General features: G+C 40.4%; 1 protein-coding gene across 3 annotated transcripts in view; it reads right to left on the minus strand.

Moving 5' to 3' along the window:
* LOC119499855 (receptor tyrosine-protein kinase erbB-4-like) overlaps positions 1-25,690 on the minus strand; it is a 352,862-nt gene that overhangs the window by 51,891 nt on the left and 275,281 nt on the right. For 2 of the 3 annotated variants that reach the window (XM_037789067.1, XM_037789065.1), the window contains exons 15-20: positions 22,515-22,669; positions 20,359-20,403; positions 16,486-16,618; positions 13,230-13,352; positions 11,825-11,923; positions 6,036-6,221 (exon numbers count right to left, since the gene is read on the minus strand). In XM_037789067.1, coding sequence (XP_037644995.1) covers positions 6,036-6,221; positions 11,825-11,923; positions 13,230-13,352; positions 16,486-16,618; positions 20,359-20,403; positions 22,515-22,669 — 741 coding nt within the window. The remainder of the gene's footprint in view (positions 1-6,035; positions 6,222-11,824; positions 11,924-13,229; positions 13,353-16,485; positions 16,619-20,358; positions 20,404-22,514; positions 22,670-25,690) is intronic. The other variant, XM_037789066.1, reaches the window with a different exon arrangement.

Here is a 25,690-nt window from a genome sequence, read left to right on the forward strand (position 1 = left end):
TGTGTTGTTATGAAACTTTGTGTTGTTATGAAGCTATGTGTTGTTATGTGTAAAATTAAACTATGTGTTATTATGTGTTGGTGTGTTTTTATGAAGCTTTGTGTTATGAACCTCTGTGTTGTTATGTGTTGTTATGAAGCTTTACATTGTTACTCTATGAAGATTTGTGTTGTTATGAAGCTATGTTGTGTTATGAAGCAATGTGTTGTTATGAAATGTTGTGTATTTATGAAGCTTTGTGGTGTTATGAAGCCATGTTTTGTTATGAAGCTATGTGTTATGTGTTACTATGAAGCTATGTCTTGTTATGAAGCTACTGTATGTGTTATGTGTTACTATGAAGCTATGTCTTGTTATGAAGCTACTGTATGTGTTCTTATGAAGCTATGTGCTGTTGGGATGTTTTACTATGTAGCATATATGATTTTTTTTCTTCGGTGAACTACAGGACAGAGTCCAGAACATTTCCTTACGGGAACATTAAAAGTATATCTTATCATATCTTGACATAGTGGAAAAAGGTTGATAACGATTTATATTGTGCTGTAAGGTGCTTGCCTTACAGCACAATATAAATCTTTATCAACCTTTTTCAGCATTAACAGGGAGCACTCATACAAATAGGGGTTTAGAAAGTGGCAAGACAAGGGGAAATAGCTGGCCAGTGGGTGGCTTATCACAGCGGTCCACATACGTTGAGTCAACCCTGCCTTATTACTGACATGACCATAGTGATAGCATAACATTTGAAACCAACAAAAGATAGTGAACTGAAATGAGCACGTATAGGAACATAAAGTACATCCTTCTTATAAATGTTCAGAGAAAGACAGAGACAGGAGAGGGGGAGTAGACAGACTAGAATGGGAATAAGAGTGAACAGAGTTTTCATTGGAACCCTGGGGATGTATGTGATGAGTTGGAGAGAGGCATGTTTGCTTAGTCTGGTTTGCACAGAGGAGTGACCCTGTGATACACACTGTGGGCCCTCTTACCACACACACAGCACCTGACTTTGAAGAAATCCAAAGCAGTCATGTTGGTGTTGGGGGGGTAGGAAAGATTTACTGGTGAATTCGACAAACAGTTTTCACTGTAGAGCCTGATTCGATGAGATATTCCTAACGTGTAACTGAGGTTGTTCAAAAAGGTGATGTTATACTGATGCGGTTATGATGATGCATCATCCTGAAACAAGTCTCACAGGTAGTGGGACACCGAGTTCTGTTTCAAAGGCAGACTGCGTGTGGTTCACACTAAATATTTAACAAGAATATGAATTGCGATGGCAACCATCACCGTCATGTACAACCTGTGCGAATGCAGCTTATGATATAATTTCCCTTCTTCTGTATCTTTTGGAGTCTCTTCTACTAGTTCAAAATAATATATGTCGAAGCTCCAAATGGTCCCATTTTATTACAGGGTGCCTGTCACTACAGCGTCTTACAGCACTCATAAAATGTAGAATATAACTGCAATAACTTGATTATCACCAGTGTTTTCACATGAAGCGTGTTACATATCAGATGAAGCTGATTCTGAATCGTATTACTCTATTCTCTTAAACTAAACAGTGTTTTACTTCAATTGGTATTCTTTACTTTATTATTTCTTTTTCCTGGTTTATGGTCTATTTGACTCTAAATTGGACCATAATTTACCAAATGAACATCATGCTGTATTGAAGAAGACTTGAAACTAGCGATTGAGACCATAAACTCATGTTTACAATGTTTAATGAGGTAATAAATCAAGTGAGAAGTAGGGTCATTTTCTCATAGACTTCTATACAATCAGACTTCTTTTTGCAACCAGAGGAGTCGCCTCCTGCTGGCTATTAGAAAGAATGCAAGCTTAAGCCACTTCTGCATTGGCTTCACTTGTCATTACCACGGAGTTGCCCACTGGTCTCCTCTGTAAATGTTTCTAACTCTGACTACACACTGGATTGATTTAAGCTTTACCATGCAAAAAACATTACTCCAGGGTAAACAGCTGTATGGCTCATAAATGAGGTGATCCATTGTAGTAGCAATGGAGGGATGCTAACGCATTGCAAATCTAAGTTAAGTGTTTATTATTTTACAAGATATTGCCAAGAACATGCCAATTGCATATGCATGGCTTATCGGCAGCTTAGTAGAGTAATATATTAAAGGTGCAATGTGTAGGATTTGGTGGCATCTAGTGGTGTGGTTGCAGATTGCAACCAACTGAGTGACCCTCCACTCACTCCTCCCTTTCCAAGACTGCTGTAATGTGAGCTGCCGAGTGCAAAACCGTGGTAATGCTGTTCGCCTCGCTCAGATGCCATCCTAACCATAATAACACTACTTTAGGAGCAACAGAAGTCAGACGGTGGCTGGCGGTACCACGGTTTTGAACTCTGCGGCTCATGTTACCGCACTTTCACAAGCATGTCGGAGAACTACGGTGGCCTTCAGGTAACGAAAACATGCGAAAGGCTCTCTCTACAGCCAGGGTTTGGATTGTCCAATCTGGGCTACTGTAGAAACGTGGCGGAGCAGCATGGCGGACCCGCTCCCTATGTAGATATGAAGGGCTCATTCTAAACTAACGAAAACACAACGATTCTTAGTTCCAGGTGATTATACACTAAATAAATTATGAATATTATATTCCATTTCTGCTAATAGATCCCCTGAAATGTTACACACTGTTCCTTTAAAGAGGAAATGTATTGTTATCAGAGTGGTATGGGCTCATTGTATGATAGCATCTCCCCTCTTTCATTGTTAAGAGTAGTTTCGGCAGGCACTACAGTATTTTGGTACTGGTATCCAAAATTAAAAGTGGTATCAAGACATCTCTAAAACTGAAAACATTTAACAGATGTCTTCAAGTGGATTTCACTTCCTCTAAAGTAGGTGACAAATTAGTGTCAGGCTTTTTGAGGAAGTTGTCCAGATCTGTTTGACGTTTTCTTTTCTCACCACGGTATAGCAGTGGAATGTTTTGATAGATCATTTTTTTAGTATCGTAGTAGTGGTTCCAAAGTCAAACATCTGACATTGTAACAGCTCTATACTTTATATACATTAACTAGATGACCACAGAGTGGGTGAACTAGGAGGAGATTTAAAAAGCAAGCAGACATAATGAGGAGAAAGTGATATAGTAGGTTATAGTGGGGCGGATAGTGGAAGATAAAACAGGAAAAGAAAAAGAACAAAAAAAAAAACAAACATTCTGTGGCATCAGAGCCCTGCATGCGTAGTAGCTCTAATGAATCTGCTCATTAGTATGACTCTCATGGCAGATCGCCACATTAATAATCTATGGCTGTGATGGCGGCCATGACAGAAAGGGAGGGCCACGGGGATGCTGCCTCAGAGAGCGGAGCCCTGTCACTAGCAAGCGCCTTGAGAGCCCTATAAGACCCTGCGTGAGTGGATGTATATGTCCATTATAAACATAATGAAATAAGATGTTTCAAGTCTGGGGATAAGTTATTATGAGCCCTACATGTGGGGATGATGATGGTGGTCCCAATTTACCTTGTTGGCATTATTCAGATAAATGCATTGTGTAGGACACTTTGTGTTTGTGTGAGCGTGAACCCATATGTGGGCACCTTATTAACCGCCGCCCCTGACGGCTATTTGAGTCCCCCAGGAGCCGAAGCCAATTATTGAAAACACTAAACAATACACACTTGAGACACAAAATAACAGTGGTAAATAATACATCATCGTATCTACCCTTTATGAATTATACATCTCTCCATGTTGACAACTGTTCACAGCGGGCATGTATTTATTCATATAGTCGATCTACATCCCTTTTCCACAAAGTAATTTGTGTGATTAATTCCATACCATGAAAATATTTGTTTTACACAGCATGGGAAGTTTGTCGGCGCGGCAAGAATTAATGCATGCTCTGATCGCCTGTGGTGTAAAAAAAATAAGCACTTTATGTGGTGTGATCATAACTGCGTACCAACGTTTAATTGATGGTTTAATATTTTCCCATGGAAGCTCACTGGAGTACTGCCTGCCTCTGATTTAGCCAAAAATGGCAACAGAAATATTTGTCTAAGATATTAAATCTGGGACTGCAGCAACTGTTAAGTCATTTCAATTCTGCTTCTTTTGGCTTTTTAACCAATTACTTTGCTCTCTGTGTATGACTGGTTCATCAAATGCACCATGTTTGAAATGCAATTATATATCACATGATATATACAGATGATACAATAATAGCCCTGCAATAAATACCTTTTGATAATTAACAAATATATTAATAAAAATGCGTTTGCTCATAATGCTCAGGTGTTGTTCAACTCTGTGGTGAGTTGTGAGCCAGACAGAGTCAGAGAAAGGGAGATCATCAATAGGCGTATATGTCACCTATTAATATTGACAAATAGATTAGACCAAATTATAATGCGCTCCCACATCCGTGATCCTGTAACACTGAGCTCCCTGCACTCAACACTTCCCCCACCAAAGTCAAGCAAGGCTTTGAATTATTTACTTCAGTCCTCCAGAGAGGTTTGCAAAGGGGCGCCGCTGTCTGTTGTTGAATCCTCCACACACACACACACACACATACACACATCAGCACACACTCACGGACACTTTACCAAATATCTGCAGACATCTACTTTTCACTCTGGAAGCAATGAAGTAAATCACTTGGCCTCTATTAGCCAAGATGCACAAAAGGGCATATGGGTGGTCCAGTAGATTTGTGTGTATGTGTAATCCAAAGCAAACACAACTAGCCTACTTATACAGTACGATGACAAAAAGGGCAAGGATTCATGCCAGCTTGGGACAACACAACACAAATATGGAAGAGAGAGAGAAACAACAGCAAAATAGATGTAGTGAGAAAGACAAATAACGTTCTCACTTTAGTGACACAGATGGGAGAAACAGAGAAAATGGATGTGTTATAGAAACACAGCAATCAGAGTAGGTGGATCAATACGAAAGGTCATGGAACAACAGTCAAACATTACTTGCAGAATCTGACCGATACCAGTAAAGTGTTATAATCTAATCAACAGACTGCAGTAGAGATCCACAAAGCGTTCAGGTGGTTCTCATACACTGTTTGTAGCTCTACCTACAAAAAGTTATGCACTGTAATTTGTGTATCTGCCACAAAACCCAATTTGTGTGTAATTCATGTAATCATGAACTAGGAAATATAAAGAGCAGAGGGAGGAGGTTGGGGTGGATGAGTGGGTCGGCGTTCGTTCCCCATGTGAAGTCAATGTTGATTATTTTGTCACGCAACTTAGATACTTAAGTAACATCACTTCCGGAGTTATTTTAAGCCAAACCACAATCTCTTCCTAAACCTATCTGAGTAGTTTTTTTTTGCCTAAACCTAAACAAGTCAATCTTTTCCTTTAAAAAAAGTAACTTTAAACTTTATTAGATTAAATCCGACATAGGAGCAGGATGTTGCTGTGAAGTGTGGAGAGCAACTTGGGGTTCGGTGTCTCGCTCAAGGACACTTCGACATGCAGACAGTAGAAACTGGGGATCAAACCGGCAACTTTGTTATAGGACAATCACTCTACCCACTGAACTACAGTCCTCAGCCTAACTAAGTCGTTTTTTGCCTAAGCCTAAGGAAGTTGTTTCCTGTGAAGACGGAAGTTTATTTCGAAAAGACTGTATGCATGTAACGAGCGGAAATTGTGTTGCTGGACATTTGTAGGAAAACGAACGAAAAAGGAGGAATAACTTTTTCGTAAGATATCATTCAAATCGTTGCATGATGATATGTTGAAGCGTTCAATGGCTCTCCAACTCTCCAAATTATCACATATGATTGATTCAGATAAAAAGCAGCAATCAGTGAAGATGATCCATTGATAAAACAAAAACTGTACGGTTAAAAAAATTATTTATCAATACAACAAACAACCCTCTACTAATCTGCCAATCCACCAGCCTGCCAAATACCCAACCAAGCATCCAGCCAATCACCAAACCAATAAACAGTACAGTGAGTAAAACAGCTAATAAAGCAACCTTTTCCATCCTTACCTTGGCAATCTGGACACACCAATTGAGCAGCAGCTGGGATCCGATGTTGTCCTTGTGCTCGTTGACATAGTCGAGCAGGCACCCATGAGGCATCAGTTGTGTGACCAGCTGGATGGTGGGACTCAGGCAGACGCCCAGCAGGCGGACCAGGTGGGGGTGCTCCATGCTAGCCATGATCAGGGCCTCCTGAATGAGACAGATATACACTCAGGCATGTGGGGGAGGGTGGAGGTTGACATCTGAGTGTGTCAACAGATTCTACAGTGTTGTTCACTTTAGGCAACAGCCAACTGTTTTAGCAAAACACCAACAGAAAACACATTACTGCCATATTATTATTGTCATCTTAGATAATTTCTGCGTACATTTTTGAAATCCTGTTTCAAACCTAGGCACCACTGTGATAGTCATTATTTCGATATAGTATACTATATACAGTATAGTATACTATATCGGTTTTGGACGCGAGGGATCGTCTCGCTTCCTAGCATTGGACACTTGATGGGCTTTTTTCTTGTATATTTTGAAATAGTTCATCGAAATGTGTTTCTGAAAACATTTTGGGCGAGAAATAAGCCATGCATTTGCTGAATCTATCTTTATTTTAGATTGATAGAGGTTAGTTTAAAAGTTTTTCGGGAGTTTCGAGGGGCGGCAAATCGCGCCAGACACCCCTCCTTTGCATAAAGTAGCCTAGAAATCAACTTTATGCAAATGAAGAGCAGCCAACGTGATGGCCCAACCCTCAATACGCAACACTACGCTTCCAGAATGCATTGCTGCTTACAATGAATGGGAAGCATGGAAAGGACAAATCCTGTGGACACCATATGGCTTCTTTCTTGATGACTTTGCCAATAACTTTGTCACTGACTAGGATGTGTTTCTATTTGCATATTCAGAACAAGAAAACATACCTATGTGCAGAGAAGTACCATACTCATTATGTGTTGTATTGTGCCCAAACAGGTAGTCTTCCAGTTAGTGTCAAGAGACAAACGCCAGAGCAAAAGTTCAGAGTCAACCCACTGGCGGAGAGTTTATCGTGTTTACAAGTGTAGACTGAACTGTCAAAGACCAGATATGATCCCTTATTCTGTTTAAGGCTGAAGTTTCTCTTGAAGTGAGCAGCAAGGTTTCACAGATATAGTAGATTTTTATTCATAACCTTGACATCAAAGTGACTCACTGCTTCACAAGACTGTCAGCGTGCTTTGTAGTAGACTAAATAATGTAGCAACTACACCTGGGTGAGATTACTGTAAATCATGTGTCACTGTCCTTTAATACAACACACAGTGAGAGTTGTGTCTTTCCAGTGGTTTGATCTGTGTTGCTATTAGCTAATATGCTACTGTATAGAGAATATGTACAGCTGCCTCAGTACATTATTCATAGAGCTTTGAACTTGCCTGTAGTGTCAACATCTTTATGTGTGGCATTTTCAGGATAAGAGCAAATATAATATACTAATATTATTATTAGTTTGCTATATGGCATATGATTGTAAAACCCCACAAACATATGCAACTTATTATTCGAATGATACAGAAAAAAATGTTGACCTTCATCTCTTCTGTGCAACTATGCAACTACCCAACACCCGTCAAAACACACACCCATACACACAAAGCATTGTGACTACATGGGTTATGGGTTAATATGACAATTCATCATGAGATAAATAGCTGTGCAGAAAAAATATACACCACAGTTGGAGGTGTGTGTGTGTGTGTGTGTGTGTGTGTGTGTGTGTGTGTGTGTGTTGGGGAGAGACAGATATACAGTGTGTAGATGTACACTGAACACTGACAGAGAGAGATACAACCACAACACAGTCTAGGATTTACAGTACATGGCTCATGTATCACAACGCTTGCATAATCAGATCCCTGCAATGTGCTGGCAGTATATTCGGTACGGTGAGAATGATGGACAGGATTCCTTATGAGTAAATCTCCCATATCAATGTAAAGTGGTTTCCTGAGATGTCTTAACTTTTGTATGCATGGATATCTTTAAATTGTTGACCTTGTTGACTATAAAATGCACTACGGTTTAGGTATACTCAAGACTTTGATTTGCCCAAATCCCTATCAGTATCAGTATAGAATTTTGGAAATGATTCCATAATGAATGGAATCAATAGATTATACATTCATCAAGTATGGGATATGTATGTGCCGTTTGTGTGGGTATATATGACTATGGATATGTAATGTAAGGAATAAACATCCAGTGAGAACAAGTAGATATTGAACCAAATATAAGAGGCCTTTGCTTATACTGTTTTTTGTTATACAGTGCCTTCAGAGAGTTTTCTCTTCCCATTGGTCATTTCTCATTTTCATTTAAATCAAAACATAATGAGGAGTTTTTTTTTTTACTTTTGTAAAGTAATTATATATATATATTTAAAATGAAATAAGTCTTTGCATGTTTTCAGAGTTATAGTTAAACTAAAAACCCTGAAAGTTGCTGTACTGTAAGAAGTAGTCACCCAAGTTCACCTGCATTCAATACATATTAAATACTGAGGTTACTTTATTCTCAAGTACTTTTAAAATGTTGAGTTAGTGGAACAAAGCAGGAACAAAATGTGAAAATCTCAAGGACTCATTTCTTTTCAAAGGACACTGATTTTATATTGACGTACTTTTTTCTGTAAAGCACTGTGTTACTTTGTTTTGATAAGTGATTTATAAATGTGGTTTATTATCAAAGTTTATACAAATTGATTGTATTTATTGTCCGGTCTGTTTGATACTCATAATATAGAATTATACCTGAGTGAAACATGAATGAAAAGAACAGAAGATAATCTTCATACACAGGGGAAACAGCATTACTGGATGCAATTTCCAAGGACAGACCACAGGGGTTTCTCCTGCTTCAGTGAAAACAAGCCTTGAGCAGGATTTTGGCTTTCAAAAGGAATAACAAATTGTAGCATGCCCTGTTTGCCTGTAGCCACTATTATGATTACATACAGGACACACACAAACATGCACACTCTTACCCACATACATACATACATGTAGATGCATGACAATCTTGCTGGGTACTGACACCCTGTCTTCTTGGTAGGCACTGGCAGCAGGGAGGCGGTACTGGCATTTTGTTGCTGGGCCAAACATTGCGGACCATCTGATTGCTGTTTAAAACGGGAAGCTTCCCTCCTCTAAGTGCCCCGCGGGTAAGGAGTGGGAAACTATATACACACACACTAGACACACAAACACAGTCTAAAGGACAATCAATCCTCGGTGACATTCTTCAAACAGTCAGTGGCCGGTGAATGTGGCCTGCTGCTAGAAGGTCACCGGGCAGAATTCCCCAGCCCAGTCGATAGGAAAACAATGTTGGCGTTGTACGTTTCTGCAAACCACGGATACGATGAATGTGGGCTTTTTGGCATTCGGTCGGAGCCAGTGACGTAGTACAAAGAGTGACGCACAGAGCAAGTGATGTACAGTAGTATATTGGGCGACCATTATTGAAAGTTAGGTGGTATAATAACAATTATAAGTGAAATTAGAGGAGCTGAGATGGGTGGGATGGGTCAAACAATCATAGGACTTTCACCCAAGAGACCACTGTACGTGTCCCGTGTGAAACCAAAAGTAAACGCTGTTACGTTGCGCTGTTGCATTGCGCTGTTACGTTGCGCTGTTACGCTGTTACGCTGTTACATTGCGCTGCTAAGTTATGCTGCTAAGTTACGCTGCTCGTTACGCTGCTACGTTACGCTGCTACGCTACGCTGCTACGCTACGCTGTTACGTTGTTACGTTGTTACGTTGTTACGCTGTTACGCTGTTACGTTGTTACGTCATACTGTTACGTTACGCTGTTATGTTATTTTTTTTTCACAAACCATGATCTTTTTCTAAACTTAACCAAGTAATTTTGTTGCCTAAACTTAACCAATTGTTTGTCAACGTTAACAACGTGACATTCTGCATTTCTGCAAGTGTGATACGAGGCTGTTATGAAACATATTTATGAAATGCCATAATTTTTTCTGGCGACTGGGTTGAATTCCCATTCCGACAGGGAAAATATGGACGGGTAATGTCAAATAATGGTACAACTACCACTAACATTCCCTTGAGCAAAAGCTGAGTCCTAAGTTGCTCAGCACTTCAGTTACATTAGAAATTGTCATCAGTGATGCAATATGAGAAAACTGCTTCTGTAATTGAAAATACAACATTTATATGCAGGCAAAAATGTGTGAATTTTCCTCTTTTCCACACTTGTAAATCTTGTCCAGCATGTAAATAAGCATCCTTAGCTATGCATGCACATTGTGGCACATAACCCACCCGAGTGAGTGTTGAATGGGGGGCTGGCTTTGTGTCATGGTACGCACACACACACAGACACATGCATACATGACAGTATATGGTATTTAATGCATGTTTTGCTAGTACATGAATATGCATCGTTTAGAGTTTTACATCTCTATCCCTCTATAGAGAGTAAAGCCCTTTATCACCCTCTTTTGTCTCCCTATATGTTCTTCCATTGCTGATATCTGGTTCTCTGATAGTCAGACAAGCCCTCAATGCACACAGAGCATTAAATTAAACACACGTAGGATATTCATCAAAGATGTCCTGATAAAAATAGAAATGCTAACATTCCAAAACTCTCCCTCTTAGACTGTCAAACTAAGTGTAAAACATGAGTGCATTTGGGTCGCTTTCAATGTGTGTGTGTCTGCGTCTGCATGTGTATGCGTGTTGATGGAGGTTATTTCATCTGCATTGCATCATCATAGGATGATAATTTTTGATTTTTTTCCCCCCACTTTTCCTTTTAAAATGAGCCGTGCTGTGAAAGTTTTATAAATGGGGCCTTGCGCACTACACTGGGAGCCTGTGGCATGGTGTGTGTGTGTGTGTGTGGGTGTGTGTAGGGGTCCTGGGGGCCCCTAATGGTTTTTATTCTGGCGTCTATGGGGTCTAAACTTAGTTCTTAACAGCTTCATTTCATCAATGGAGCTGATTAAAAATGACAGAGAAGTAGTTTCAATCTTCTGATGACTGCTTTTAAGATGGTCATATCCCAACACTTAACTATGTGTCACCATAGCAACAGTGCCCTGATGGTTTTGTTTACTGAACTGACCTAACCAAACACGGCTTGAAATGTTTTGATATGTAAGGGATAATGCCTGACGAGGAATCAGGAATTAATGGACTCCTCGTCGTCCATTAATTCCTGATAATGGACACCTCAAAGGTTTTTTTCCTGCTTATACCATTGTCACTTACAAATTAAATAAAATCAAGTCCATTAATTTATATTTTCATGATTTTGCAATCAAATCTAAAGTTTTTTCACAAACCATAACTCCATTTCCCTGGTGACACCTGAGGGTTTGCTAATATCTGGAACAATCATTACCATCCCGTGGTTCTTATGCAATGGAAACGTTGTTCACTACTAAAGTAAATAGGACGGATCTTAGCTATGACTTAGCAACGGGAGATATTTCTAGTCCGCTCAGCTCATAGAACCTTTTTGGCTACGAGCCACAAAACTAATGTTATGCTGGCAAGATTCAACATCAATAAAACATCAACAAAGTCAACACACCCTGCAGCCAATTAGAATTGAATATTCACCCAAACCATGGTATGAAACAAAATATAACTTGAGTGGCTTATTTTTTGTAAAACCTGACTTTAGACTAGAAAGCTATTGCTGTGGAGAACTAAAAGAAACAGTAATTTATTTATTTTTTTTAACATTTTATTTTCATGTTTTCAAGATACTCACGTCCATGAACTCCACGTTTGCCTTGGGTCCCGTGGCCTCGCTCAGGATTTTAATGGCTACAGGAATCTTCACCGTTTCACCCTCTGGGACCCAAATACCCTAAAGAAACCACAAACAGATGATGAGTCGTTATACTGAATGCAAAATCACCAAACTCCAACTCACCAACATCTTATTAAAAAGAAACATGTTAAAGATTTGAACAGGAGGAATCTCAATTAATTATGAATTAATTCATTATTTTTCACCTTGAATCCTACTTTGTGTGAGAATGTTTCTGCATGCTGGATGATTAACAGTGATTTTGTCCTTCAAAAAGACTGGGGCAAAACTATTTAATCATCTTGAAGTATCTAATTTCAGGTGGGATTAAAGTGATTTAGCAGCTGCCAACGTGGTCAAAGCATTTAAAAGAGGAGAGAAATAAAGTGCCTCTCAAATTTTTCAAAATGTTTCAAATGTGTCCCACTTTTGTTCTGTCCTGATGTGACTACATATCCCCAGTCACAGCAGGACCACCGCCTCTGCTCGTACAGTTAAAACACCTTTTACAAGCGTGTCTGAGAGCTACGGTGGCCTTCAGGTAACGTAAAAACGCAAAAGGTTACACACTGTTACTTTAACAGCTTGTGTAATCAGATAGTTATATTGAGGCATTTTGGTGAAAAGAGAAGTGAGCCACAAAGCAAAACATTCAAGTCAATCGGATAGATGACCCTCAACATTAGCCATGGTGTCTGAAATAATAAGATCATGCAATCAAGCTGCTGACGGTAGGATATCCTGCTGACTGCCTGGGAGGATCTCAGCATGAACCAACTGTTTCTCAACCCTGATAGGATCCAGAGGAGGAGATTTAGGTACCTCTCTGATACCTCGTGGCGACCCATGTGCTCACCTATAACACTCTGAATGGACAATATATTCTTAGTGCCTGGAGATTCTCCAGGAAAATGTCCAAGATGTTGCTTTGAAAAAGCACATCTGCGCTCCTGCTACCACACCTCTGACCCAGAGATGTGCTATTATGTGAACGGATGGATCTACAAAATGACCAATGATGATTTCGGCGAAAGAGAGTCTGTTCTTTCTAATTCCAGCTGTGTCTTTCTCTCCCGCTCCCCAACCCATCATCACACTGATGGCGACCTCAGCTACCTCTTATTTCACTGTAACCCCAGGGGTCTCAGTGTCTGCTATTACTTATTCTTTTCATCCCCCGCCTCCAGCCTTCCATCTCATTTCCTGTCATTAATGATCCTGCAATTCGTCTCTTCTGTCTTCCTCTTTTTCAAGATCTCACATCATGATCTCGACATGAGCGGTACATTCATTTATTTGTCCAAGCACCAACTGAAACGCATGCAAACGGTTAGCATTATTTTATTTTTGTGTGTATTTTTACCTTGTAAACAGTCCCGAAGGCCCCGGAGCCGAGGATCTTGACCCTTTTGAGTTCTGTCTCTTTCAGGATGCGAAGCTGGGCTTGGTTGGGTGCTGTTCCACTGGGTGTTAAAGGTTCCACCAGCTGAAAAAACACATCCAATAACACAGAAGTTATTCAATATCTGATATCACTCATATTGCCAAGCAATTACATATATTTTATAGGGCTGTTTAAGTTAACGTGATAATAACGTGTTAACACAAATTCCTTTTATTGCCACTATTTTCTTTAAAGCATTAACACAATCGATCTTTCTGAGGTTGTAGCTGGCTCAGTTTTAAAGCTTGGTACCAGCCATGTAATACTAGCTTGTTGTGAAGGAGGTTAGATAACGCTCCAAACCTGCACTACATTTTGGAGAGGAAAAACTGGTATGGCCATTTTCAAAGGGTCCCTTGACCTCAAGATATATGAATGAAAATGGGTTCTCTGGGTATCCACGAGTCTCCCCTTTAAAGAAATGCCCACTTTATGATAATCAACTGCAGTTTTGAGTTTGCCATATTATAATTTGAGCTTATATTTATGCTAAATACCTGTGAGGGTTTCTGGACAATATTTCAGTAGTCATTGTTTTGTGCTGTTAATTGATTTCCAATAATAAATCTATACATACATTTGCATAAAGCAATCATATTTGCCCACTCCCATGTTGATGAGAGTATAAAATACTTGACAAATCTCCCTTTAGGGTACCACCTAACGTGCCTTGATTAAGTGAAAAATAACATTTCACATGTACTATTGCTAATATTCAGTACTAACAAGACTGTTCCTTGAATCGTTGGCAAAAAAAAGCTGTTCTAAAAACTGTGACCTAATTTCCAGGAAGTCCTTCTGTGAAACTCAGCTTTAATCATGGAGTTACCTACAATCGAGGAGAATACTTAAAATAGTGCAATGTTAATGCAATATTTACTGTATCTAATCAGAGTTGTAATTACGTTGAAACCTGATAATCTTATCATGCATTTTGCTGCAAAATGCCTAATTTTAATAAGTCACTGCCCGGTACTTCGGATTACAGTTGGGTTACAATGACATTTTTCCAACCAGGCAAATCAGAACCCTGGGGTGCCGTTACCATTTCAATATCACAAGTGAGAGATTTAATGTGTGAACAGAGGAGGGGAGATGGAGATAGGTGGACGAAGAGCGAGAGAAATAGGTGGGGGAGGTGGATAATTGCGGAGCCTGAAAAGGAGTTGACACTTTTGTTGTCTCATTACTCCTCAAGTGGAGGAACGAACAGATTTAACAGCAAGAGAGGGAGGAAGATTATAAGAAGGGAGGGAGGGAGCGGGAGAGGAACTGTGGCAGAAACAAAAACAACAACGAGACGGCGATGGAGAAGCGAGCGGCCGAATTAGTCAGACGATGCAAAAGCATAAGAGAGGGAGCAATATAAGGAGAATTAGGAAAAGAGTGGAAGATTAGAGAGGGAGGCCGGGCAGAGAGAGGAAAACTGAACGGGAGTGTAAATCAGCCTGGCTGTGGTCGGCAGCTTCTGTCCCTCTGGCTCATGGTTACCATTTGATTAAAAACAATAGCCATTCTTCATTTAAATGGAATAACAAATCAGCTTCTGCAGGGTGGAAACACCAAGGGCGGGGGCCACAAACACGCACACGGACATAAACACACACTGGACAACACAGATGTCTTAAAAATGATCCATCCACACGCACACACACACACACACACACACACACACACACACACACACACACTACTGTATCGTCCACTGTGCAGAGAGCTGTCCAGCATCAGTGGTGCTGAAGATGTTGTGGCAACAGTACAGCACAGTGGAGCTGTCCACCTTCTCACTCTACAAGGAAGTGCTGAAACCAACAACGTGTAGTCACACAAACTATTTACTAGCTATGTTAATTTTACCAATTCAATTACATTGAATTACAATATGCTGAAAGGTTATTATGGATTTTTTGCCCAATGATGCCAAAAACATACTGCCTTCTGCCGCTTTAACTATACTCAAGTTTACTGCCATGACATGAGCTGCCTAAACACAGTTCTTTTCAGCTTTAACAACTTAAAATGAATGATCTACCTCAGTTGGAAATTTTGAGGTAATCAGTTTTTCTTTAAGTAAAGTCAAATTATTACAATTTACAGTGTAATAGAGGGCTGTTAATATCCGCCTAGCTCCTTGGATCGCTTTGTAAAAAGGTAGTTTATTATATTTACACTTCCTTTTGAATCAAAACACACCAGTTTTGGCAGATGACATTTAACATTGTTTCCAGCACATTCTGATTTCACATTAAGAATGACTGTGGTCTTCATTAGCTATATAATGTGAACAAAATGAGATATATATCAAGACACGGTGACAGCACAAGTGTCTGCCATAGGTGAGAGAAGTGTAAGTATGATAATAAGCCACATCAGTGCAATTTTGTCATTATAGAAGCTATCGGCAAAGACACTTCACTGATACTTGTGCGCTCTGAAGAGGGAGAAAGCGGTGAAACCAGACCTTATTCTCACTATGGACACACAAGTGCATTATGGTGTGCTCTTCTTGTTCTAACACAAAGGAAGAGTGCTTCCTCCTCTTCTAATGGTATGGTCCCTTACCTCTTCCCAACAGAAGTGTCCTCTTCAGTATGCTATGGCAACACCTGAGCCCTCTGAGTTTCTGACACTTTCTCCACCTCCGCAGTCACCATCTGGAGACATGAGGTCTCATTCTCTTTTTTTCTTCCCTTCAGTCTTTCTCTTATTCTGTACAGTACGTGCAGCAGGGTATGTGCTATGAATGCACACACACTCACACTGCTACACTACACACATGCGACAATGTAATCATACAAATTCAGACAAACGTCCACAGGCATTTCCTATGTTTTGATCTTGTTTTCTTCTTAAATTAATGGATTACTCGTCTTAAAGACGGTCAATTATGTGCAAAATCTGTCAAAGATAATTCTGCCACTCTTACTGAAAAAAAAAATACTATTCTTTTGTACCCTTTTCACTAATTTCCCATAAATCTTTTCACCGCCTATTTCACCATTATGTTTTTTAATGCTTTTGAATCTGCAATGCCTACGCTATTGCCAAGTTATTTGTCCAATACGATACATTATTAAAGGTTGAGACTGTATGGAAAGTGCCATACAACTGTCACCAATGATTCCCAGTCATAAACAGTCTTTTGACAGCAATTTCTCCCGACTGCCTTGCTCACCTCTGTCTCCAGGAAGCGACGGAGGGCTCTCTTCTTCTTAATGTTCTTTCGGCGCAAAGACACTGCTACGCTCAGCACCATGATCACCACCAAGAAGAGGCCGCCGATCACCCCCGCTGCGATCAGAGGGGTTCTGAAGACAAGAAAGTGGAGGGGGAAGAAAAAGAAGAAGGAGGAAAGATGAGCGGATGATGAAGACAGAAGAGGATGCAGGCAATGAGAAAGTATGAAACATTATCTCCAGGTGGAGAGATTTGATGCCATGTGCACACACACACACACAAAAACTAATAAGCAAATACACAAACACACAAAAAACATGTCTCTAAAGTGTATGCTTATGTAGGCGATCCTTAAAAACCCTCTTCACCTTCAATTTCTGTCTGTTTTTCCCACTAAGCTTCATCTGGTAACAAACATCCCTCCATGCCCTCTCATTAAAATCGAGGCTGAGATCAAAAACATGGAAATAACCATCAAAGTGAATTCTCAGCACCACACTGACGCTGTCATTTGAAATCAAGCCTCTCAATAATTTTCCTGATATGCTCCCCAAACGGTCTACGGAGTAGCTGCAGAATTGAGTAGGAAGACTTGGCTTTCCAGTGTACCAGCCCAAAACCCCCCCTTTGTTTTGCTGTAATGAAAGAACTTAATTTGGTCAAGGCGTTCTGAGACTCTGCCCTTAATCAGAGGAAAAAGGCTGTTATTCAGGACCGTATATCACAGACTGCAAGGATACTCCCCATAAAATGTTATCACAGTCAGCCGGCTTCATGGGAAGTGAAGAACTCTGTATCTCCCCCGCATCTCTCTCTTTAGCAGGCACAGGGAGAAAATCACTATTTTTGGGGACTCATAATGTGTGATGGCAAAGAGCTGTTGAAAAGAAGAGTGGGACCAATAAATCTGCCAGGTGTATTATATCTGCCAATATGAGCTCACTGCAGATACTGTATGTCTGTATCAGTGGGAAATTGTATAGAAGTCTATGAGAAAATGACCCTACTCCCTCACCTGATTTATTACCACAGTAAACATTGTAAACATGAGTTTATGGTCTCAATCGCTAGTTTCAAGTCTTCTTCAATACAGCATGATGTTGGCTGCCACGCCGTTGTCCGATCTGGGAGTTGTCCGTGTTTTCATCTTAGACCTGTAAACCTTTCACAGTGTGTTTTCAGTTATTGAAAGTTAATTTAAAATGCCTTGTTCAGTGTTCGGTAGTACTTAGCTCCACCCTCTCGTGTCACTTCTGGTTGCAAAAAAACAAGGTGGCGATAGCCAAAAAATAAGATGTCGACGTCCAAAATGCCGAACTCGAGGCTTCAAAACATAAGTCCGCAAACCAACGTCCACTTCTTATATACGTTTATGGTCTATAACTAACTCTTGCAATAAATAATGGGCTTTAGAGGTGCTGCCATAGGCCCTTTGTTTCCACTCTTTAGGCCAAGGTAACTTAACTGTCTTCTGGTTGTAGCTCCATATTTAATCAACATATATAATCTAAAACCAACACTACAAAGTTTGTACGTGCGCGTCTGTATCTTGCACTTTTTAACAATAATCAGTCAATAGTCAGTCAACAAGAAAGGTAATTGACGATTTGACGCATGACCAAATGTCATTTTAGCATCAGGACCCACTGTAGACGTCTAATGCAATCCACACGCTTCAGTTACATGGTCTTTCCAACTGACTGGACTAACTGGTCCCCTGAAACCCAGCTATACTACAATGTACTCAAGAGACATGCAGTTCTAAAGGTCACCTAGCAAGCTACCTTTGCACATGGTCAGTGATGCAGTTGACCACATCAAATGCAATGTTTCTCCACCATTACAGCCATCAGATTCTAAATGTGTATGCACAAGAAGCCAATCAGGGAATACAGAGATATCAGCTCTGATCCTTTTGAATTAAATGGGAAAGATGCCGCCAAATGGGAACCTGTTAGATGAGGTATTACTTGTCAGTTTTATCAGAATGAATATTACATGAGTAAGTGACAGGAAGTGATTAATCCAGCTTAATCAGATACGCACACAATCTCGACACAAGATGTACGTTAATGCCAGGTGGAACGATGGCCTTTGAAGGCTTAGTGTAATCATGCATTTCTGATAAGCCACTCTCAGTCGTGCTCAAAAGCCAATACCTCCAACCGGTAACACATCTACAAGATGTGTGACACCTCAGAGCAGGCAGCTAAGCCTGGGGTTAGCCGGGCGTGTACTGCTGCATCCTGGCCACAGATATCGGAGATCTGATAACGGCCGATCTGTCCACCAGGTCAGCTGATAGCTACATTTCCCCATCTGTTGCAGTCCCTCTTCATCTTGTTGTTGTCCCAAAAAATGTTTCAGGAGGAAAAGTTTAGACTTTGATCGGATCTGTAGAAGGCGTGAATGTTTCCTTTTAAATTATACAGCAGGTATCTCCTTCAGCATCTATTGGTCTCAGTGAAAGGTTCAGGACTGAATATTGATCAGTAAATACTTACTAAATGCTTATAAGTTCGTCTGTCTATATATCTAACTGTACTGCTCTTTCTTCTGAAGCCTCCTGCTATGCTGCTAGATAGTCTAAATGTGTTTCCATTTTTCCAGTCTGATGGTCTGAGTTTAAAGTCACACATTGTCTTTTACCATTGCACTGTCCTCATCTGTGCCTGATAATGATAACTATAATATATTGTCTTATATAAAACACAACAGACAACATTGAGGTCAGCAAAAATTATCGAGGTCATGTCCACATATCGTACGATAAGTCAATAGCATAAGAATTATCGAGGTCATGTCCATATAATGTACAGTAAGATAATAACGTAACAATTATTGAGGGTCATGTCTCTATACCGTATGATAAGTCAATTAATGTAAAAACGATCGATGTCATGTCCATATATTGGGCAATAAGTCAATAACGTAAAATTTAACGAAGTCATGTCTCTATACCGTATGATAAATCGATAAAGTAAAAATGATCAAGGTCATGTTTATTAGTTTATTATATCGTGGACAATGCCAATTAATTGACTGTAGCAATAACAGTAAAAAGGGCAGCTTTAGCCAACATGGCTAATATCCAGCTGTAGTCCCCGGCCCGATGACAATAGGCATGTCGATATATGGTATGATAAATTAATAATGTAACAACTATCAAGGTCATGTCAATATATGGTACGATTAGCCGATAACGTAAAAATGATCGGGGTCATGCCGATATATCGTAAGTTAAGTCAATAACGTTAAAATGAACGCGGTCATGTCCATATATCGTACAATAAGTCAAGAACGTTAAAATGATCGCGGTCATGTCCATATATCGTACAATAAGTCAAGAACGTTAAAATGATCGCGGTCATGTCCATATATCGTACGGTAAGTCAATATCGTGACAGGCCTAGTCCTGCATGGTTCTGTTCAGTTTTTGGCAGCAGTGTTGTGCTGCAGCTCTCCAGATCCATCAGTAAGTTTTGTAGTGTTGGCTGTTCACTCTGTTCATCAGTCTTGTTTTTTTCTTTAAAAAAACTAAATCTTCCCCCCACACGACAAACAATTCTCAGCGCCACTTGATGCCAAACTGTTTCTCTTATGAAATCTCTATGAATCCATTTGCTGCAAAATGCATTTTGTTACCCCACCTCCTCAATAGCCTCAGAACAAAAGCTAAAGCGCTATCAATTTATCAAGAACCAGGCAAATTGCTTGTGCAAACACACACACACACACAAACACACACACACACACACACAAGCATGCACGCACAGAGAGGCATTAAGGACACTCAGGGATTTTGGGCCTCAGAGCTAGCCATTAATCAGAGACTTTGCTTACTGTGATTCTTTTGAAAATAATTTTGTACCTGTCCATCCAGCCAATACAGTCTTGCAGTCTTGGTCCAATGCACCTAAGTAAACAAACACAGGACAAGCAAAAGTTTGACATTCATAGTTTGTCATATCTGAGAATGATGACAGGGAGTTGAGCAAAGCAATACAGTAGCTAATTGTTAATAAAAAATAACTGAATCCATAACAGTGTATGACGTTTTTGCCGAGAAACTTTGCCCTTTCTCGACTTTGCTCGTTGGGAATGCAACCATGTAATGGAAAGTACAGAGTTAACAAGACTCTGAGGTCACTTGTGCTGACTTAAATTATGTTTTTTAATGCAGGCCTACAGTAGATATGTGTCTGCCTTCGCACATTATGGATATAATACTAAATAAAAAGATTCACATTTTTATCATTTATTATGTAGGAAACAAAATGTGTTAAGTTACACACTAAACATTCTATAAATAAGCCATTTTGAAGTTCATAAAAAATTTAGTTAAACATCATTTGGAATGTATTCCCTACTTATTTTTCTTTCTTCATCAGTAGATATTTTAAAGTGGTAAAAGCTCTATAGCTGACTGTACAGAATCTTACAGTGAACGGAACTGCAGTATTTTGTATCTGTTAATTTGTTGATTTGTCAAAGTAACTTGATTCAAGAATGGACTTTGGTGTGCTGGTCGTATTACTGACTTTACAAGCTGACATAAGCCATACTCTATTGATTTCTCTTATCTGTCCACTACAGACTTTATTGCTGTCTGTCAAAACATACAGTGTCTCTGTTTGTGTGTAACATGTATGAGTCAAAACTTTATCCCAGAGGTTTAGTTTCAGCGTGCCCAGTGTCAACATGGGTGGGAGATTACAAAGCTACATTGTCTTCTTGTGGAAAGCAAAGATCTCTGCTGGAAATTTCACCAGTCCTCCTGTTTCAAATCTCCAATGTGTACTGCACACTAGTGGCGTCTGACAGTCTTAATACAAGCTCCGAAATTTGGAGGCTCCTTCGAATGTTTAGAAGTAAGGGATAGTGGTTTCATCCCTGTGTCTGTTTCTTTCCCTCTTTTGTTTATCTCTCTCCCTCCCCCAGCTTGTTTTTTTGAGAAGCGGATCTGCTTATGAAGCTATACCTGTGACAAAGTGTCAGCCTGGTGTTTTCCATTTACGACTACATTGCTATGCTCGAGCGAGCTGGAGGCTGTCACTCAGGAGAGGAGAAATAACATGCGAGGAAGTGACATAAACTCCCTGTGGAGTTCAATACAAAATGATGTCTTACCAACGCTTGTTGAATATTACATTGAGCGATCAGTGGCTAGTGAGCAATGGAGAGAGGCAAGGTACTTCGCTGACTTTCATTCCTCCTGTCTTCTCTCTCATTTTCTGCTTTGCCTCTCTATTAATCTCTCTTATCTAGCAAAAATGTTGGACTATAATTTTGTAAGTAAGAATATCCTGTTAGTACCCAGTCACTCCAGAAAGTGGCACAGGGAAATTCCTTCGAGTGTCCTTTTGAAATAGGTGGTGCTGGAAGTTTGGTGATGTAGTGACTACTCACAGGGCTAGTTGGTGAGTTACTGCGGCTGACGAGCTCACCAGTAACATGGTAGTGCTACACAATAGCCAATACGTCGTTAACACAGTTTATTCAACCAACGTCAATTTCTGTCTCATGACTGACTACAAACCCTGCCTCTTTACAGAGCAGCTTGGACTCCAGCAGAGCAGGGTTCTATGAAATTATATGGTGCCATACAGCTAATTTTGTGCTATTTTTGGACTCTCCAGTTCTCCGTTTCACATGTCAGCCGTGTGAAGATGGTTTGCAATTGCTCAGTGTTGCAAACTTTCGTGTCAAAGTTAACCAAAGTTCAATCCTTTTGCGAAAACAGATTTACTTCACCTTACCACTAAGCTGGAGTAACCAGGCGCTTAGGGTTTGGGTCAGGAAATTTAGTCAGGACTCCTCTCAAACCATCTAAGATGGCAAACGGTAGAAATGTTCCATGTGTTTTGGTTTTCTCTGGTAAAGTGATTACGGTTTCATTCATCTATTATTGAAATAACTGACTTCTGATTTATGAAGGAATGAAGAAAACTGTCTTACTTTTACTGTCTTATTTTAATGACCATTGAACGCCACACCTCTGACCAGTCATGTCCTGACTGTACTCACCCCTGGGTGCAGTTGGCATGGCAGGGATGGCATTCATTGTTGGCTTCTGCGTACTTGAAGATGAAGCTGTTGGTTCCTTGCAGGCCATCGGGACACTTGTCAACACAATTAGGACCATCCTTGAAATGGAGGCATTTCACACAATGCTCTGGGCCCTATAGGAAGTGAGGAAAAAAAAGCATTGTTTAAATCCAGATGCACATATTCATTTTGAAAACATCCAGTAGTTTATCAATAGTTCTGAAAAAAATGTACATAGTAGGTGGCGCATGCATAACCATCACCGAGGAGCTATGTTGCCATTTAGCAAGGTACTTCACTGACAACTATTATTGAGTCATTTCTGACTAAGCCTACTCTACAGTATATGAGTTGGAACACTGCATTCAGCACTAACAATAAAAACAGTGTTTTTACTAGGTAGCTTTGCAGTTAGTGGCAAGTGGCAGTCATGATGAAGTCTTCCTCCTTCCTACAAACTTTTTCTTGACTGGTGGATTTGGAGACAGAAAAGAGTATTCTTGCAAAAGGCTTGGCTATCAATAGCGAGTCCAGCTGTCTCTGGACAGCTTTCTCTCACAGATGTTTGGGTGACAGTTTTTACTCTCAAGTTATGATTCCAAACTTCCTGTGTGTAGAGAGGCTATACTGTAAGTACACCTGGCATCATGAAGACGGGTATAAAGGACAAATCTGCCATGTCACAAATTTAGGGGATGAAATATCTGCTGTAGCCTCAGTTTGTAATGTAGACTGATTGATGGGTATATTTCTACATCAATAACTTGGCAAGTGCAGGTTTCTTAGCAGCTTTATAGATTAAATTGTTGTGCTTGTGTAGCAGTGAAAGCTTGAGAGCGAAAGAGAGATAACAGGGAGCAAAAGACAGAAGGAGAAAAGTGAAAAAAGAAGTACTGTAGAGTAATAAGGGAAAGTGAGGGAGGGAGAGAGAGAGAGTGGACATGGATGCAGAGGCAGTAAGAACGAGCGAGATATAATGTGAATAAGAGAGAGAGAGAGAGAGAGAGAGAGAGAGAGAGAGAGAGGGACGGGAGGGAGAGAGCAGACGAGACGCATAAAGCAGTGTGAGCGGAGCAGGCAGATAATAACCATCGCTCACAGCACACACAATGACCATAACAATCCGCCTAGAACAGGATTTATGGAGCTAATATAGGCGAAGGAGGAGGTAGGGGAGGAGAGGAAGAGAGGCGAAGAGTTCTCCCAGACAGGACTCGTATCATCAACAGACCTAAAGAACATCTCATTGACAAACAACACACACAAACACACAAACCAGTGGTGAAAGAAGTATACAGATCCTTTACCTAGGTGAAAGTGCACAAGTATTAGCGGCAAAATGTACTTGTATCAACAGTATCAAAAATAAAAGTACTTCTTCTGCAGTAAAATTTCACCTGTAGCTGATATATTATGATCTCGGCCAGGCATAGCCTGAGGAGATTATGTGCATGGTTGTGTGTGTGCATCTGTCTGTCTGTCCGTCCGCAGCTAATCTTGCATACTACTGGACCCAGCCTAATATTTGTGGTGCTCATTTTTATAAAAGAGGGGGTCTCTGCATTTTGGGGGACCAAAGGGGTGCTTTAAAGTTTCAGCAAATTATGAATTTGCACATATCGCCAATATTGTTGTTTGTGCAATTTGTATTCTGCTTGTTAAGTCATTGAACGATTCAGGTTCTGCTCTATGTAAAGGTCACCAAGCACTGCAACACCGCCCAGCTCCCATTTTTTCCAATACAAGGGGTTTTAACCAATACGCAGGCAGAGATTGTACCATATACGTGAGGTCGTGTTCAGGAAGGGGTCAAAGTTGAGGATCTTTGCAGACTTCTTCCAAACTCCCTTACGGCATGACAGTATGGGATGAGACTGAGCACCTGGGGGTAGAGAGGAGGAAAGACCAAGGCGAGAGCAGAGCAAGAGTGTGCTTCTACACTGAACCGCAGAGGTGACCGCTCTGGAGGGAGAGACCACTGGGCCAAGTGCCGTAGGCAAACGGCACAATGGTACGGGCTTAGGTTTTCTAATGTAAAAATCTTCATCTTGAAAATAGTGACTATAGCTGTCAGATAAAAGTAGAATATGGAAATGTGAAATGTGGTGGAGTAGAAGTATAAAGTAGCACAAAATGGAAATACTCAAGTCAAATTATACTTAAGTAAAGTACTTGAGTAACACATACTAACAAACAAACACATACTATGTATGTGGCAAATACAGGTGGGACAGAAACACACGTAAACACACACACTGTTCTCATTAAACAAGGGGGACCAAGGTAAAAAGATGATATTGAAGGCAGATAATTATCCTTTGGCAGGTGGAGGAGTGTGTATGAGTGCTTGTTCATACATAACCAGAAGTAGTGTCGGTGCATGGGCTTGTATGCACTCGTGTGTGTGTATGAGTGCGTGTACACTAATGCCTCTGCGTGCGTTCTTTGTAGCGCTGTGTGTGTGTGTGTGTGTGAACATGCATTCACCCCGGTATAATTATGCAAATTGAAAGTCTCGCTGCTCTCGCTGGCTTTAGCGTTGAGCCTGGCACTTCGCTTTTATGAGTGTCTTCCCACCCGTGGCTATTGGTGTGTGTGTGTGTGTATCCAATAGTCCCATCACATCAGCAAGCTAAATTATGTGACAGAACAAACAAACAGTGTTTGGTCCAGCAGGGCAATGGGACATCCAAAAAGTGACTGGACGCGACGCACAGCGTCGCGACCAAAGTACCCTGCTGTAAATTTAAATTGGTCCGCTTGTGTGCTTAACACTGCAGTCTGTGTGTGATGTTGTTGGATATGTGAGTGTGAATGAATATTTCAATCTCTTCCCTCTCTCCCTTTCATGCACAAACACCAGCATCTCAGGAGGATTGGCAATTAATCTTTATGGTGTCAGAGCTTATAGTCAGGACGGGCAGCCACATAAAAGGCTTTTCAAGGCATGATCAGGTTCCTGTACATCAGGAAAGATTTACAAGATATTTTACTATGATATAATGCACAGACCAAGTCATCACGCTCTGCTGTATATCTGCTCTACTGCTTAAATATACCCCCACACTACACCACAAAATCTTATAAGTGTTAATGATGAGGTGGAGAGATGAAAAGCGAAGAGCGGAGAGGAGGTCGAAAAAAAAAACAGTGAG

The sequence above is a fragment of the Sebastes umbrosus genome, chromosome 13 (assembly GCF_015220745.1).
Source record: "Sebastes umbrosus isolate fSebUmb1 chromosome 13, fSebUmb1.pri, whole genome shotgun sequence".
Classification (NCBI taxonomy): domain Eukaryota; kingdom Metazoa; phylum Chordata; class Actinopteri; order Perciformes; family Sebastidae; genus Sebastes; species Sebastes umbrosus.